The sequence below is a fragment of the Patiria miniata genome, unplaced genomic scaffold (genome assembly GCF_015706575.1).
Source record: "Patiria miniata isolate m_02_andy unplaced genomic scaffold, ASM1570657v1 HiC_scaffold_18, whole genome shotgun sequence".
Taxonomy (NCBI): Eukaryota; Metazoa; Echinodermata; class Asteroidea; order Valvatida; family Asterinidae; genus Patiria; species Patiria miniata.
This window is the reverse complement of record NW_024037056.1, coordinates 7,490,968-7,507,855: the sequence shown is the minus strand read 5'-3', so window position 1 is coordinate 7,507,855 and position 16,888 is coordinate 7,490,968. Positions and strand designations below refer to the sequence as shown.

General features: G+C 39.4%; 1 protein-coding gene across 1 annotated transcript; it reads left to right on the top strand.

Annotated features, from left to right (window-relative positions):
• Positions 1-3,935: 3,935 nt before the first annotated feature.
• LOC119725076 (ficolin-3-like) lies at positions 3,936-13,875 on the top strand. Its single transcript, XM_038196437.1, has 3 exons — positions 3,936-3,974; positions 4,240-4,772; positions 13,803-13,875. The coding sequence occupies exons 1-3, from the start codon at positions 3,936-3,938 to the stop codon at positions 13,873-13,875; spliced, it is 645 nt and encodes a 214-aa protein (XP_038052365.1).
• Positions 13,876-16,888: the final 3,013 nt, after the last annotated feature.

Genomic DNA, 16,888 nt, shown 5'->3' with positions numbered 1-16,888 from the left:
TTTTCCTCGACCCCCAGAAAGTCCAAGTTTATGCCTACAAATTATAAGCCAACGGAAAGAAATAAAGCCGCCATGACTTGACACCCTAGTGCCCCACTTTTACTTGATTTGAGACAGGTCCGTGTGGAACCTGCCGCGGCGCCTAACTTTGCGCAATGAGAACTGCAACGTCAAACGCTCATTCCGGAAGGATATCAAAACCTTCATTTAAAAAATGGTTACATCACAGTGATTTAATTTATTTCTCAGACAGTAAGTTATTTTACTAGGCTATTGGTACGATATAACAAAACAACTGTTGACTGTTGTGATGTGGAATATGCTGTTTTACCACCTCAGGGCGCATAGCACTCTCGGCTTCGCCTCGGGTTAAGCTTGGTCTATAGCTTGGTCATGATCTTTCGGAAGGTCACCGGAGGTTAAATATGAGATGTCATATTTATAAACATCCTGTTCATAGTATGGACACCTACATGTACCATTTAAATTTGGATCGTTTAAAAGTTTGGTTTTAAAAGAGTTAACATAACAGATAGCTAGAAATAAGGTTTACAAAGGTCACCGACCTCTCAAAGGTCATCAGAGGTCAGATATGAATTGTTCCCAAATCAGATCATGATTTTCAATGTACAGCGACATATGGCGTAGATTTGGGTCATAGGAAAGTGAAGTTTTGAAGAATAATTGTTATTTATAGTAGTATGTACTCTCAAAGTTCACCAGAGGTCAAATTTGAAATGCCTCTCATGAACATTTCTTCATGGCATGAAGAACCAACATACAAAATTTCATGCTTTTATCACAAAGTGCACAATTCTGGAAATATTGGTGCTATGCCACTCTATTACGAGGTGTGAATGCTGTATATAGTTGGCAATAAGTAAATCCACTTCAGGTTGTTTGTATGTTTGGGTTTCTGTTCGTATACTTTGGCTCTCTACATCAACTGCGTCACATTCTTGTTAACAAAATATATTCATAATACCTAAGTCATGTATTAGTATTAGCGATGCGGCTCTCAAAAAATCAGTGGTTGATCACAAATGCTTGATTTAGAGTATAGGTGGCCCGTTAAGGCCTAAATATCGACAAATTTAAGTAACTTACCAGACTTTCCAAACTGTTGATAGTCTGATGTTATTAAGTGTTCCGAGCAGACAACATCACCTAGAGACGGCCACCACGACCTTCCTGTGTCATTTTTCACCGTCGTATGGCCACTCGCCAAGTATTACACCTCTTTCTTTCCCTTGGATATTCATGTCTTCCTCTTACTTAACACTGCGGCACATTACATGGAGTATTCGTCATGATTTTATTTGACAAGCGAGTGAGTTTCTACAGCAAGCCAAGTCGAAAACCGTCGTTGATACGCAATAAACAAGCAACTTTGGACGATGATTTTTTCTTCTTATTCTGGGGTTTACCCGGTAAGGGGCGCCCTCTAGCTCTCTCGGTGAAAGTCTCCCATTGGTTGTGTTGCAGTAAAAGTCATGTTACTTCGTACATTGGCTAGTGGAAGCTAATGATTATAAAGACGTTTGCAGGTGAAACATTTGATTTGGATGTGGTGTTAGCTCCGAGCCCAGTTACAATACGGTGTGTATTTAAGTCTTCGTCGAGAGTTCACAAACATAGCAATTGAGTGAACATGTTTGTAATGTTCAAATCGGATTCAGCACGTTCTACAATTGTTCGCACTTGTCTTGAGTTTGCAATTTCATTCCCGCAATTCTAGGATTAAGATTTGGCAATATGTAGTTGTGAAGATTCCCGCACTTAAGGATTGAATCACCGTAATTTTCAATTGTAAAATTTCAATTCGTTTGGCGTGATGTATTTCATGGGTAGTTCATTTAGCATCGAGATATTTAACCAGAGATAGCTTTAGACGAGCTTTTCATAAAGATTGGTTGTGCTGGGTTTGATTAAGATCGGTCAAGGTCTGCTTAGTTTAAGGCATTATGTTTCTTACCCTTCCAACCCTGATGCTAAGAAAATGCATCTAAGCTCAATCAGAGGCGGTTCCAATAACTGGGATACTGATGAGAGAGCGCATCCCTAAATGTTCACTGTTAACCTTTTTTTTCGTATTGGGGACATGCCAAAAATCGAGAAAAAAAAATATCGGTGGCAGTGGGTTCTGGGAAGGGGTGCACTGCCCCCCCCCCCCCCCCCCCCGTAGCCCACGGAGTATAAGAATGCAGAAACATAAATGCTGTGTGACTGTGCATGATTTATTGGAGAGAACGCGTGGGCACAATAGCCTTTTGTTTTGAGGTAATCGCTTGTCAACGCATTGCTATGGTGACTTGATCGAAGATGCAAGTTGGTCGATAAAACATGAGAACCACGCTGCAGCTACAGACATGAGCACAATTGGAACATTACACCATTGCAAATCACCGTACGTCAAAACAAAAATCTCGATAAATATGTTTTGGTGACTTGAATTACGTTTATTTGATTTGGAAACCTGCTCGGAGACGAGGAGTAATCGAGCGGGCCAGAAGCGTAGAATACAAGTGACTGTCAATACGGTCGGGGTTCAAATAAAAAAAATGCCTGATGCAGTGGAAACATTTTTTTTTTTTTTAATACACGTTATTCCATATCTGTTCTGATACAAATGTTATCACTTTGCGGTTGTTACAATCTTTGTGAGCAAGTGTTTGTAGCAAATGCCAATCGCGCGTTAAGTTGTAAATGAACGCTGGAATGTTCACTTTCTGTACCAGACATTAGAATTGTCAGAACAAGACAGCAAAACGCGTCGTAATGCTATGTCAGCTCATTGGTGAAAATATCTAAAAGGTATTCTAGCCAAATTCCTGAAGAGAAGCGACTCTTTTTTTGGTAATTAAAGGGAAGATACAACATTTGCATACATAAAAAAAACCAAAATGATCAAATTATCACGAAATACCTTACTGGATTGTTAGGGAATGACAGTCTAGAGCATCCTGTAAAATCGTGGCTCCTGGTGTGCTGACATTTCCAAGAAAAATTGTATTTTTCCAGCGCTGGTCGGCCGACCAGCGTTGGAGAAAACTCATTTTCAAAAACTGCTCCTAAGTTTTCATATTTAGTTATTACGCATGTTCTTTGCAATTGATTACACACATGTGAAGAGGTACAAGCCTGCCAGACTGATTCTCTGACCTTACAATTCTCCAAAGTCTACAAATTGCTCCGTTTCATCTTAAGTGGGGTAAGGAAATCCGGACTACAAGAACATGATTGGTTTTCTTGGTTTTTCCAGCATCCACGAGTTCAAAACGTGAAACTAATCAGTTTAACAATATTTCCTATAACATTCTAATCCTCTAAATCCATTTACTTCTGAAAATTGCAGCAAAAGCAAATGTTGTACATTCCCTTTAAAACGGAGCAATGCTTTTCTAGAAAAAAAAAAAGGTATTGGAGACATGCCAAGGATCGAAAAAATATCAATGGAGGTGGGTTCGGGGGGGGGGGGTTGCACTGGGACCCCCCCCCCAGCCCACAGAGTATAAGAATGTAGAAACATAAACGCTGTGAAACTGTGCATGATTAATTGGAGAGGACGAGTGTGACATAATAGCCATTTCTTTTGAGATAGACGTTGCTATGGTGACGTGATCGAAGATGCAAGTTGCTCAATACAACAAGATAACCACAGCTGCAGCTACAGGTTTGGTCACAATTGGAAATATACATCATGTTTATTACCCGTGCGTACAAACAATTGTCGCAATTCATAGGTCTTTGTGACTTGAATCAAATTTACCTGTTTGGAAGTAATCGAGCAAGCCAGAAGCTTGGAATACCAGTGACTGTCAGTGCGGTAGGGGCTGATATCAAAACTGCATTGTACGGTGGAAACAGTTGTCTGTGTAAATAGACCTACACGATCTGCTTTGTTGAAATTTTATCACTTTGCCTTATCGGAAACAATGGAGGAGGTGCGGGCTTTGAGTCACTCAAGTAGACAGGTACTTGTCACCGGTCTGTGGTTTTATACTTTATTTTCAATCTTGCCCGCATCCCAAGGAACCGCTTGTGGTCATGCACTCTCACAGGAATTCAATGCTGCTGAAAATCGAACACTGAGAAATGCCACAATTTGGTCGGGTAGAGTTGATACTCTTGTCGGCTGTGTGAGCCGGTGCCACTCTTGGCAGATCAATCAATTACTTCAAGAGAGATCGCAAGTGTGAATTGAACAATGAAACCAAAGTCTCTGCCCCAAATAACTAGGTCGTAGACTACGCGGGCGTGTACTTCGATGGTTTGTACAGCGATTGCTGGAGTTTACTGAAGGCAGGTTACAGTGTGACCGGTATGTATACGATATTCCCCGCGGGATTTGCAGATGGTCTGAAGGTGTACTGCGACATGGAGACCGACGGTGGAGGCTGGCTTGTCATTCGGAGGCGTCAGGATGGCAGTGTCGACTTCTACCGCGGCTGGGCTGACTACCGCGTGGGCTTTGGTGAGTTGGCTGGTGAGTTTTGGCTCGGCAACGACAACTTGCGCACCTTGAGTAATTCTACTGGATCTTGGGATCTTCGAATCGATTTAGAGGACTGGGATGGCAACACAACCTGGGCCGAGTACGGAGGTTTTCAAATCTCTGGACAGGATTTTCGTCTGAGATTTGGTTCGTTCAATGCGGACAGTACGGCTGGAGACTCTCTGACTTACCATAATCACTGGCCGTTTTCAACAAAGGACGCAGACCATGACCGTTCCCATATGAACTGCGCAGAGAGGATGGCCGGAGCTTGGTGGTACAAGGCGTGTTATCATTCAAACTTGAACAGTGTGTATTTTCCTTCATCCCGTGAACAACCCGGAGACTATCGAGGTATTATTTGGGTTGCATGGAGGGGTCTTTTTTACTCCTTACAAAAATGCAGTATGAAGATTCGACTGGCAATGTAAGTCAATTACTGAAGGAATCAAACCACTTTGTTCTATTTAAATTGAGTAACCAATAAAAGGATAAAATACCATTTAACTCTAAAAGGGCAGGATTATTTTGACCATCTCTCAGCGGGGAGGGGGGGGGGAGTGACGAACAAATATGAAACTCGGTACATGCAGAGAATAACTTACCATAAATATATACCCAAGCAATTTCATGACTATAGGTAACAGGTTTTTGGAATTATGGCTAATTAAGTAATCATATGCACGAATGGTATTTTTGCTTTGTGTACACTACGTATATTATGGGAAACTCAGTTTTCACGGCGCGTAAAATGTTTCACTGCGCGGCAACCCGTGGTCCGAATTTTTGTTTTTGGTATCAAAAGATGCGCAAGACTCGAGGCTAAAAAGTCAAAACAGCTCGGATCGCGATCGGCTCTTTTTGGTTTAATGTGAACTAAAAACAATAATCGTATCGTTTGTTTGTAAAAAAAAAATTCACAACACCAACTTTTGAAAATACCCTAATTGGTACTCCTAAATACACTAGGATGTAAACGTTATTCAAGACATGTCAAATATGTTAATGCAAATTCCCTGTCAAAATGTTTATTGATACATTTCAACTTGCACCATCTTGTGGCATTATCCCCAGTTCGTCATTCTTGAAAACTAATTACCGATTAAGGTCAAGGACGTTGGACCGTTTGCAAACTTAACTCAATTCGGTCAATTGTGGCAGTATTTGAGAAAACTTAGCTTGGTCTGAACATTATTCTTTGTCGTTTTCACGAAGGGACGGGCATGTCAAAAATAACATTTTTTTTTTCTGTTTCGATTTGTTTTAAATCTTTTTCTTTAAAACATCGTTCTTGACCATTTTTGACATGCTTCTGTGAGCAAAACGTCAGTAATTTCTAAAATACATTAATGATGCCAGGGGCAAGCATCTCGATAATTGCATTTGCGTTTTCACGAAGAGACGCCAACGTGCCTGTCGACTGAGATTTTCGTTTTCACGAAGGAACGGGCATCTTTGTCACATTCTGAGCTGCGCGTGCGCAAACACTCGCCCGCTTTCATATGGAAAAACACATTTAACAGAAAGGGCGTGTATTCTTATCCAATCTGACTTGAACAATTGTTATTACATGAAGACTTGTAGATGCAGTTTTACAAAAACAAACCTAATAATTTTCTTAAATAACATCAGAGCTTTTTAGACAAGTATAATCATGGTCGTGCTATTTACATCGAAGGATTCAATTTATTTTGAAACTATAAACAAATCGATCTCGATTCATCTCCAATCTCTTACCTTATTGAAACGTAACATACATTGAATAGACATAATGTGTACTATATAACCATGACTTGATTAAACCACGTGTATATGCTTTGTGAATTAAAAAAAAAGTTGATTATGATTGTTTTAGAATCTTAAAGAAGCCAAAACTTGCTTTCGATTGAAATCCGCTAAACAAAATAGTAACAAAAGCAGAAGCTGTTTGGCTGACTTGCCGAAACAGCTCGACCACCGAGCTAACGGGATCGGTTGGCGGGTTCGAATCTGATGTACATAGCAGCGGGTACCGCATCAACTATTCATAAGATGGAATTTTTGCGTCGGGATGATGTAAATCAAATTATGTGTTTGCCCTTCACCGACGTATAAACACTGTATCCTTGGTTAGCCTGTGCCACTCTTGGTCATTTCCTATATTATTATTTGCCAGAACAACTGCAGATGCAACCTCTTTCCTAAGGCTTATTTCGTTTTCAACCTCGTTTCCAATAGTTAGCCTTGGGATGGGAATTTGCTTCCTGTATCCTGATTCGATAGCGCACTTAGCAAAGTGATTGATTTATAACAAGTACTTGGTTTTGTTATTTCTAACGTGCATTACATATGTTCACGTTTAACGCTATTACTACGTCCACACTTTCTAAGAAATAACCTTTGAAACATGAAATGTGACACTGCTTATTGGCTGGATAAGATTGTCACATTTTAACTTTGAACAAAAATCGTGTTTTCGTTACTCACAGCGCGACGAATTGATTCTTTATTTACCCCAGACACCACATGCAAAAACAAACGCTGATGTAAAGCACAGGCAGGCATGAGACTATTCACATTTGCATACGTATCAAAACAATATGTATGTATATAAATATTAATCCTGTGAAAAACAGCGAGACTATCGAGGTCTTACTTTGGATTCATAGAGGAGTCTTTGGTAATCCATGAAAAAACAATTGAGGATGAAGATTCGATGGGCATATAATTACTGAAACGATTTGAACCACTTTGTCTGAAAAGAGATTGACTTCTCCGTTATCGTGAAATTAAAACGACGGATTGTGTTCTTACAAAAGGGTACTAACAACGCAAAATCTGTCAAATGCGTTATGTTGTAAGCGTTGTTCAAGACGTGTCATGCAACAGCTCGCGCACCTTGAGTAATTCTGATGGATCTTGGGATCTAAGAGTTGATCTGGACGAATTGGGGGGCAACATAGCCTGGGCCAAGTGAGGAGAATTTCAAATTTCAGGACAGAATTACAGTTTGGTATATCACTCTCACAATAAGAAAAGTACTGCCGGTGACTCTCTGTCCTTACACAACGGTTAGTTTTTTTTTTTTAACAAAGGATGAAGATAATGACAAGCTAAATTAGTTCGATGAGAAAGTTGGATAGTGGTACAATATTTGCTCTGATGCAAACCTTAACGGATTCTTTTTTTTAAATTAAATCTGGGAAGTACCCAAACGACTACCGAGCCATTACACTGACTTCGTAGGAAAATGGAACTTACTCCCTAAAAAAGTGCACTATGAAGACTCGGTTGGCTATAATTATGATTTATTTTCAAGAAGTATTCAGAACACTAAATTGTGTACATGGAAACAATTTTTTGTAGCTCTCAAATTTTCTTTGACGCGCTGTTTGTTTTCTCTTTCTGCGAGAGTTCAAAATGCAATGCAATATGCGTGCTGCCTGAAACTAGTCATGTTTTTTTTTTTCCTTTCAGAAATGTGTGCCTTAATACCGTGACGTTTCAATTTACACAGTGCCGTAATTTCTGATATTTAAAAAACACGATGCGAACATTTTTTTCTTTTAAATAAGGGAGTAAATGAGTGCTTGGGAGGTGTTAAACATTATGTTTTAAAGACTGGTTGGAGTCTGGAATGCTGATACATAAATTCCCTTTTCGGTTAAATTTTTGTTTCTCTGTCCACAAGTCAAAACAAGTCAAAATTAAAATTTCCAAGGATTCAGTTCAACCATTTTACTTTCTGTTTTTCGAAACACTCCTCTAGGTATAATAAGGTGTGTCTAGCTCGCGAGTAAGACGTCAATAACTCCTTTTAATTTGATGGAGATTTGCGCACTCATAGGCTGTGGTGAGTGCGTTGAGAATTTTGGACTATGAAATACTGACTCACTGGTAGTATTGCGCATGCCTACATGAGGATTGTGAGCATTCAACCAATAAAACGGTAAAAGTCATTGAATTTCATTGGAGTCCAAATTTCATGTGACACTGGAAAAGTGTTTAAGACCAGCCAGCCATGTCTGTATCATCCGTTTAAGACCGGGTTCGTGACGGGCACTCGACCAATGGGAATGGGTAAACTGCCTTAGGTATTTATAAATGTTTGTTTTAGCGATATAAGAAAACTGTAGTTTGGACTAATTTTGAAAGTTATTTTCTTAGTTTCTTTTGACAGGTGAAATAACTTTGTTTTGACGATGTTGTATTATTGATCAATTAACCTACGTATTAATTAAAGTTGTTTTAGAACCTTAAAATGACTTTTGAAAACGCAGAATTTTATCGCTTTGTAATTTGTAATTAGATGTCAATGTTTTGCCTATTAGTACCGTCACACGTAAACTTTGATTGACATATTGCTGTAGTTGTTCGTGTTTTGAAATACATTTAGTAAAAATGCACACTCTACGTGAAGCTTGTTTTAGTGGTACATTATATAACAATTTAATAACTGTTGTTATTTATTACTCTTCTTGATTGAGTGTGGTGTGGAACCTTAAAATTGACGTTGACAATAGTTATCGCTTTGATGTTTTGTTTGAATTGATCTCTTTTGAACCAAACCACTTTGGTGATCCTGCTTTCAAAACTGATCTTCAAAATGATGTAAAGTGGTTTGGGTTTTTTGGATAGTGTTGTAACTGATTGTGTCGAAACACATTCCGGTTTTTTCTGAATTTGTTTAGTGGTAAATAACTTTTGAAACTTTGCATGACAGTAGAGGGTGGTTTGCGGTAACACCATTAATAAAGAATCTCTTTTGAGAAGATGCGCAAGTCTGAAAAGAACGGGCTGGCTTTTCAGAATACATCTTCTCAAAAGAGATTCCTCCACTGTCATTGTGTTACTGCATACTCCCAGCTTGTGGTTTAGTGGTAATGCTCGATGTGCATGATTATTGTATTTGCTGGCTAGTTTAACGCTGTATGGTACATCCATATTACATCCGTAGTGATAGTACAATTACGTTTGGTATTTGCATTATGTCATTTTGATAGATCACTTTTAAGCCTTAAAAACACTAAATGATACTTAGTAACCGTATTCATAGTTCGAAAAATTACATACGCTTGGCTGATGTTACGTTTTATATTTAGCTGAAACGGACCTTTCCTTGTCGAAAAGAAAACGGTTATTGATTACTCGTTTTGTAAATTTTGTATGTGAGTGATTATAGTGTGTTCTCGCTATTTTAACGATGTATGATATATTCATATTACTTCGTCTGTGATGGTAGTGTGTATTTGATATTTAAATGAAAACGTTGAGATAAAAAACAAAACAAATGGAATATGTATTTACATTAGTAAATTTTGATAGAGCACTGTTTAGTCTCGAAACCACTTAAGAATATTTAATCACTTATAATCGTTATTCAAAACATTGCGTGTGGTAATAAATGTCACATTTTAATTTTATCTCCTGCAAAAATTATTTCAACAAGGCTTGACTGTAGTCAGATGATATGGAAATGATCATTAAAGGTGTATAGCGAAGTTACTTAACTCAACTTGATTTCAAATTCGCATATATATTGATGAACATTATTACTGAATCATTTTCGGCCACCAAGTCGTGTTTTAAAAGCACATACTCGTTGACCAAATTCGTCACCGTTTTAGGGATGGGCATGTGGATTTGAAGATTTTTTTTCTCGAGAAAATCACGAGAGAAGACTCTCCTATTTTCAATCTGCGAAAGAAATACTTCTAACAGTTTGTAGACAGTGATCCCAACACAAAAACGTTATACCTGCCTCTGCCAGTGCAGGGTAACTTCCTCAATCAATGACACTATTGGAATATTAAACATATTACATTAAACGAAACAAATCACACAATCAATGAAAAAAAAAAATAAGAAAATAACACCTCTAGCTCTGAACACATCCATTTAATTTGGATTCGACAAAAATACGGTACATTATGGAAATTTGGTAAAGTTACGCTCTTATTCCACAATCTCTGAAGACATGTCTTATGCAAAAACTTGCTTTCAATATATTTTTGTAAACTTGTTTTAGCACTATCGATCAAGTTGAATTTACTCTTAGTAACTTGGTGTTGTACTTACAATGTACTCTACTCTGACGAAGTCACGCACTTTTTAACAATCGGATTCTAAACGACACATATATCAGAAGTTTTAACTTATCAGCTATACATGTATTCTCTCTTTGAATTCCTTCTCACTGATATTGAAAAAAGGGGAAGCTCTGTAAACAACCTCACAAAAGATGGTGAATTTCTTTTTCAGCTATTTTTTTCCCCAAAAAACTATTGTAGGAGCAGAACTGAGAGATGTTTTCCTGAGATATACTAGTTCACAAAACTATTCTGCTGTAGTGTTTAACATACCGATCGATTTTATCTAGCTAATAAATAACCTGCGAACCGTAAACCTGATCATTTCTAATGGGACAAAACTAGAATGAAGAATTTTTGGCATCCTGATGAGAAATAATGACACAAAGCTAGCATATAACATGAACAAAGTATCACAGCCGGCACTCATTGCGTGCGAAATGTTTCTGGCTATGTCAATAGAGGGCGCTGTGTTTTCTTTCCTTTTGTTTCTTTTGTTTCTTATGGGAACAAGTTACTTCAGCAAACACTTGTGACGAGTCATCAGCTATACGTTTTATATACACCAACGTAAACTGTGTATTGACATTTCTTAGTACTCATGCTAGAATATATCCGAATCCAATTGTCCAGCACTGTTAGTAGGCGTGGCTTTAGTCATCTACTGAGCAATATTGTGTTTTTATTGGTCAATGCATCTTCTGTTTTTTAGCATCAAGGGCGGAACCAGAACAGAATTTTTTTTGGGCCCCCCCAAAAAAAAATGGTCCCCCAAAAAAGTGGGTCACAAAAATTACGGCGTGGGGTTCGGGGCCCCTTAAGGGCCCCGAACTTTTTTGGATTCTAGATGCTCTGTGGTGCAATCTGGGGCAATTTCTGACCACTTTAATCAATGCTTTTTTTGAGGAAAAGATGGTGGTGTACTCATTGCCTGCCTTTATTGCGATGTCACATAAACAAAAAAAATTGGTTTCGTTTTTTTTTTTTTTTTTTTTTTGGGGGGGGGCATGGCCCCCTTTCCCCCCCCCCCCCCCCCTGGATCCGCCCTTGTTAAGCATTGATGTGCATTTATTGTAAACAAATGTATGGGGATCATGTTGGCCTATAAGGATGAGAGAATAAACCTCACTTCTTCGCTTAGGTGGGACCAAAGAAGTCAAACAAGTCTCCTGTCTGCTTTTTTGTCTAACTGTTGCTAATAAGCGGTGTAGTCTCCACCGATCAGCGACCGGTGAGCCACCCATAGCCACCCAAAACCACCAAAAGCAACAAGTGAGCCACCCAAAGCCACCTGTCAGCCACCATGATCCACAGGTACTCCACCCATTCCACATGTCAATCCACAGGGATATCCTGCCAATCCACTCAATCACACCTAGGTCCGCTGCTTCAATGCTCCCAAGTGGTATCTGCGCCGTTCACAAGTACCCCCTCACCGGCAAAGAAATTACAGTTGGGGGTGACCGACCGACGCCATCTTGCCTGACTGCAATTACATAGTACAAATCCCCTGGTGTACGTGCGTCTTACACAAGGAACGGTGCGCCAGAACCAGTTAAATGTCCCGCCCATTGGAAGTCGTTGCTAGGTAAAAGGGCGCCCTCTTTTGTTGGCGCACAGAGCCCATAGAATTTGGAGTGTTGGACGTCACTCGGTGCTGTGGCCTACAACCGCAGGTGCTTAAACTCCATCTGGACCTGGCCAGGCAGGCAGCTAGGGAAACTACTTGGTGACGCACGTTACACAATGCTCTTTAATCTCCGTGGGATCCTGTTCCTCTATTTAGCATTATAACTTGAGCGGCTGACAGCCCTGTAATAGGCGACCTCAATACTAAAACAGTTAATCAAAGCATCAATTTTCCCGTGGACTGGCCTCGTCGTCCCTTAATTACCCGAATTGATTAATGGTGGAAGTGACAAATATATATTTACACAATTCATCAAAGAAAGCGGTCCGGTAGTTCTCTAAGTGACAGCCAGATATAACAATAATAACTATCTTTGCCGCACCAATTAATTCCTCATTATAGCTTCAATCAACCTTAACATATTTTATTCTTAAAAAGACAAGCTAATTGACGAATTTGGCACCGAAGCCGAGGGCTCCAGTGCACTTTTGGTTGAGAGGATACAAACAAACAGTTTCTCAATTTATACAATGGCTTAGCACCGAGAGCGTTGTGCATTAGACCCTAGCTACTCGTCTTGGTACTTGCAATTCAGGACTTATTACATCCTTTTACAGTTGTACGATTATTCATCAGACATCCATTATTAGTTATGCTATTTAATTGCCAAAACCCGTTTAAAAATCTTTCAGCTCCCTAGAATAAAACATTAGTCCTTCACACTCTCACAATGGCACCATCCAAACGTCATCTATGTCGTATGACCAAGCATGGTCAAGTGACGAGTCACGTGAGGACCTCAACAACCCCAGTTGATAAAGACATCTTGATGGTGTCGCAAGCTTCTGATATGGGCTCTGTTACTCGTGTCCAAAAAGGTACCTTTTATTTACTTGATTTGATAATGGGACTGGAACTTTCAAGCTCGGTTAACTATGTTATTTCTGTGCCTAGAAAACCAGCCGTGAATAGCTGTCTTAAGAGCTTGCCTGAATGTCTTGTATTTTAACTGGTATGTGTTGGGGTTGACATAGCAGACAAACGCACAAAGTGTCCTAACGTACTTGGTCCTCCTTGCACAACAGAAAATAAGTTGACCATCTTCTAGTGTGCGCGAGCTGAGCAGAAAACGTACCCATACTGGTCCATGAGAGCTCCGAAGACGATTGTAAGCATGATGACTAGACGCTGTCTGGTATTCACATGATAGGCTTCCGCCTTTTCATGTTGCAGGTTGAGGGTTTTGGGTTGTCGATTAAGAGTGACTTGTATTTTGTAGTTGGCTAGACTCATCAGTGTTAAGGGCAAAAAGTAGGCCATGACACAATTAAATAAATGCAAACGTGTTGCAAAAAGTGTAATTTATGATATTGTGACCGATGAGGGTATGTATTGAGGCTCTGAAGGGACATCGCAAATTGTGAATATGGACGTAAATGTTCACGGCAACCAAAATACGGCTCGCTCTTAAGTCGGGAATATTGACTGCAATATTCGAGTCAAAAAAAAATCACGTCTTGATTTTCGGTCGCAAATATCGACATTAATATTCGCGTCAACAAAGATCGCTTTCCGGTGGCAAAATTGTGTATGCGATTTGTTTTTCCAGCAAGCTTGGTGTTCCGGACCGCTTTGTGAGCGGCTGTTTTAAAATCTCAACTCAAGACGAGGCCCGGCTTTAGAGAACATTTTTTTTAGGCACTCATACGGTCTTTTATAAAACGAATGCACACTGTCTTGGACAAAGATGATTATTATGTCACTGACAAACCTTCACGTATTTTCTTTTTGAATTAGTGTAATTTATTTGGGAGCGGACGATTTATAAAGTTGACTGAAAGCTATAATAAAGAATTGATGAGTGTTGCAAAAGATGGCAATAAACTAAATGTGTGTTTGTCACTCAGAGAGCTGCCGCACCGCCTGCGATGATAAATTGAGTAAAGAAATGTTGCATCACAGTACGTAATTCTCCCCATCTAACATGTGGGGTTAGTTAGTGGAGACGAGGCGGCTTCACGAAGAACGCAGAAACGCAAAGACTTACGTCAACGGTATGTAAACAAGTTATTAAAGTTTCATAAACTTTTAAAGTTATTACGAAGAAGTTTTATGATGCGTTAGAACACTTGATTAACAGTTATAAGCGAAGGGAATCAACGGTTAAGTACTCTGTAGCAATAAAGAAGGTAGGCTATTGTAGCTCAATGAGTGACAAACAGAGTTATAGATAATAATTGTCTTTGCAACATCAATCGTCTCCTGACAGTTTTCATTTAAAAAAATTCTTAAGTAATCTTCCCACATCAAATAAAAGAGGTTGACAACGGGTAGGGCGCCACACGAAGCATCAGTTGCCCACAGTGAGGCAACAAAGGCAGATCGCATTGCAGCGCTGTAGTAAATGTTGGCGACTATCTTCGTACAATATATTAGTTTAAGGTGTTTCCTGATGGGTGGACAGACACACTATCATTGACATGTCGTTAAAATACATGTGAAGTACAGGTGCAAGTCGCCATTAGTGTATCCAAAACCGCAGTTTTCGTACACACTAAGTAGAAGAATCACCGTCCCTCGAGGTGAAACGACTCACATTTGAGGGACAAACAGTCACTGATTTGTGTTACACTCCATAGACAGCAACAGTAACTCTCTCCACTTTGCAAGGGCTACAAAGGAATGCTTCTTGTGAGACAGTTGAATCCATTATTAGAGCGTCCTAATAAAACTACTAACCGTACGCACCAATTGTATATAGATTAGCATCAACACACATTTTAACCATGAATGCCACTGATGAACACAATGAGGAACCAACTGGAAAGAAGTGGGTGTGCCAGGTCATGGCAGCAGAAGGAGTTATTGGTGTCTTAGGAAACTTACTAGTGTGTTACGTCATCCTACGAGTCAAATTCTTACACAACATGACGAACTACCTGCTGGTGAATTTGGCCGTTGCTGATATGCTGATGTGTCTGCAAGAATTTCTTTATTATCTAACATCAGACTGTAACCTTATTGCTTTTGCTCCAGTTAGCATCGGCGTGAGAGACTTGTTCTGCCGACTTCTAGCATCAAAGTATTTGGCATTGGTGTTATCCTTTGCCTCTGCCTACAATCTCTGTGTGGTTACATTAGAGAGGTACATTGCCATAGTACACCCTCTACACTATGCGAGGAAACTCACAACAGCAAGGATGGTTGCTATAATTACATTGGTGTGGGTGATATCATTTCTGATATCTTCACCTACTCTATTCACATTCGAGCCAAGCAATGACCCCGATGAGATGTGCTCAATCAAATATCCTCACCCGTCATTACCTATTCTACTCAGCATATTTATATTTCTCTTCACATATTTGCTGCCCCTAACATTGATGAGTTTGGCCTATTATAAGATGCAGGTCACTCTCAAAATACAAGTCAAAGCCCTGAACCTGCAACATGCAAAGGCAGCAGCCTATGAGCTATTGATTGCTAGACAGAACCTGGTCAGCATGCTTAAAACTGTCTTGGGAGCTCTCATTGTCTTATGGACATTGGAATATTTTGCTGTCCTTCTCTGCTTGCATCGAACAGATGATGCTCAGTTCTTGTTCTGTGGATCTCAGGGCTTCTACTATACCAGAGTTTTCGCTAACTTACTGTTTAATTTCAATTCAGTTGTCAATCCTTTCATCTATGAGTTTAAATACAAGAAATTCAGGCAAGGCCTTAAAGTAGCTTTCTGCTGCTGCTTCAAAAGGCCTGGTGGTGAAAGAGTTGGACTTGAGATGGTACCATTATGACTTTTGAGAACAATATTATCTGGCTATATTTATGCAATGACAGTATTGGTAAAACATTTAACATGTATCATGTCTAGTCCTGCGGATATGCTTAACAATTGTGAAATTTTGCCTAAAAGCTTGAAACTTTGCACAATGGTTTATATCCAGGAGAATAAATGCTTTAGAATGATAGCCATCGCAAGCTTCCCTTTGAGGGGTGTGGCATCTAGCTGAAGAATTGAGGGGCTCATTACGCCAACCTTTCAACAAAATTATGCCCACCTTTCACATTTTATGCAGACTTATACGTATACGTGAATTTGTTTTTCTAAACTGGGAGACTCATTATGCCAACCATCGAAAAAAATGTGTCCACCCTTTATAAACGCGTGAATGGTCTCAAAGACGTTCATATTTATAATAAAACAAATCCAGATGTGGAGGCATAGGAAATCCCCCGTTTAGAGGTGTGACAGCCATTTAAATAAAAAAATGTAGGGGATACTCATTCCCACGTTTAAGAAATTGTGCCTACCTAAATTATGCGCCGCAGCACCTAGCAAAAAGGTGCTTCACAATGGGTCTCATATGTTCATATACTTCATTTACCTGGCTTTTGTTGCATTCTCCCCAAGCGCTTTGTATCCTCTGGCAAGAAGCGCTATTTAAATACAATTATTATTATTATTTATTAAACGCATGAAACATAAACGCCTCTTAGGAGCATGGTGCTCATTATGCTCAACATCAAAAAATGTCTACTTTTCTGCACACAGACACATGTATATTCATGAGGGAAAAATAGGTTTGCAGCCATCGCAAACTCACCATTTTAGCCCGTGTCAGCGATTTTAATAATGTGGATGCGTGCTTGTAGCCACAATTATTTTACAATCTGTGCCGATTATATTAAAACAAA

Excerpts from the sequence above, each read along its gene's own strand:
- LOC119725076 (XM_038196437.1), top strand. The coding sequence starts at position 3,936 with ATGGAGGAGGTGCGGGCTTTGAGTCACTCAAGTAGACAG. Across the intron at positions 3,975-4,239 it reads TGAGTCACTCAAGTAGACAG|GTCGTAGACTACGCGGGCGT; the intron begins GTACTTGTCACC and ends CCAAATAACTAG. Across the intron at positions 4,773-13,802 it reads AGGATGGCCGGAGCTTGGTG|CAAGCTTGGTGTTCCGGACC; the intron begins GTACAAGGCGTG and ends TTGTTTTTCCAG.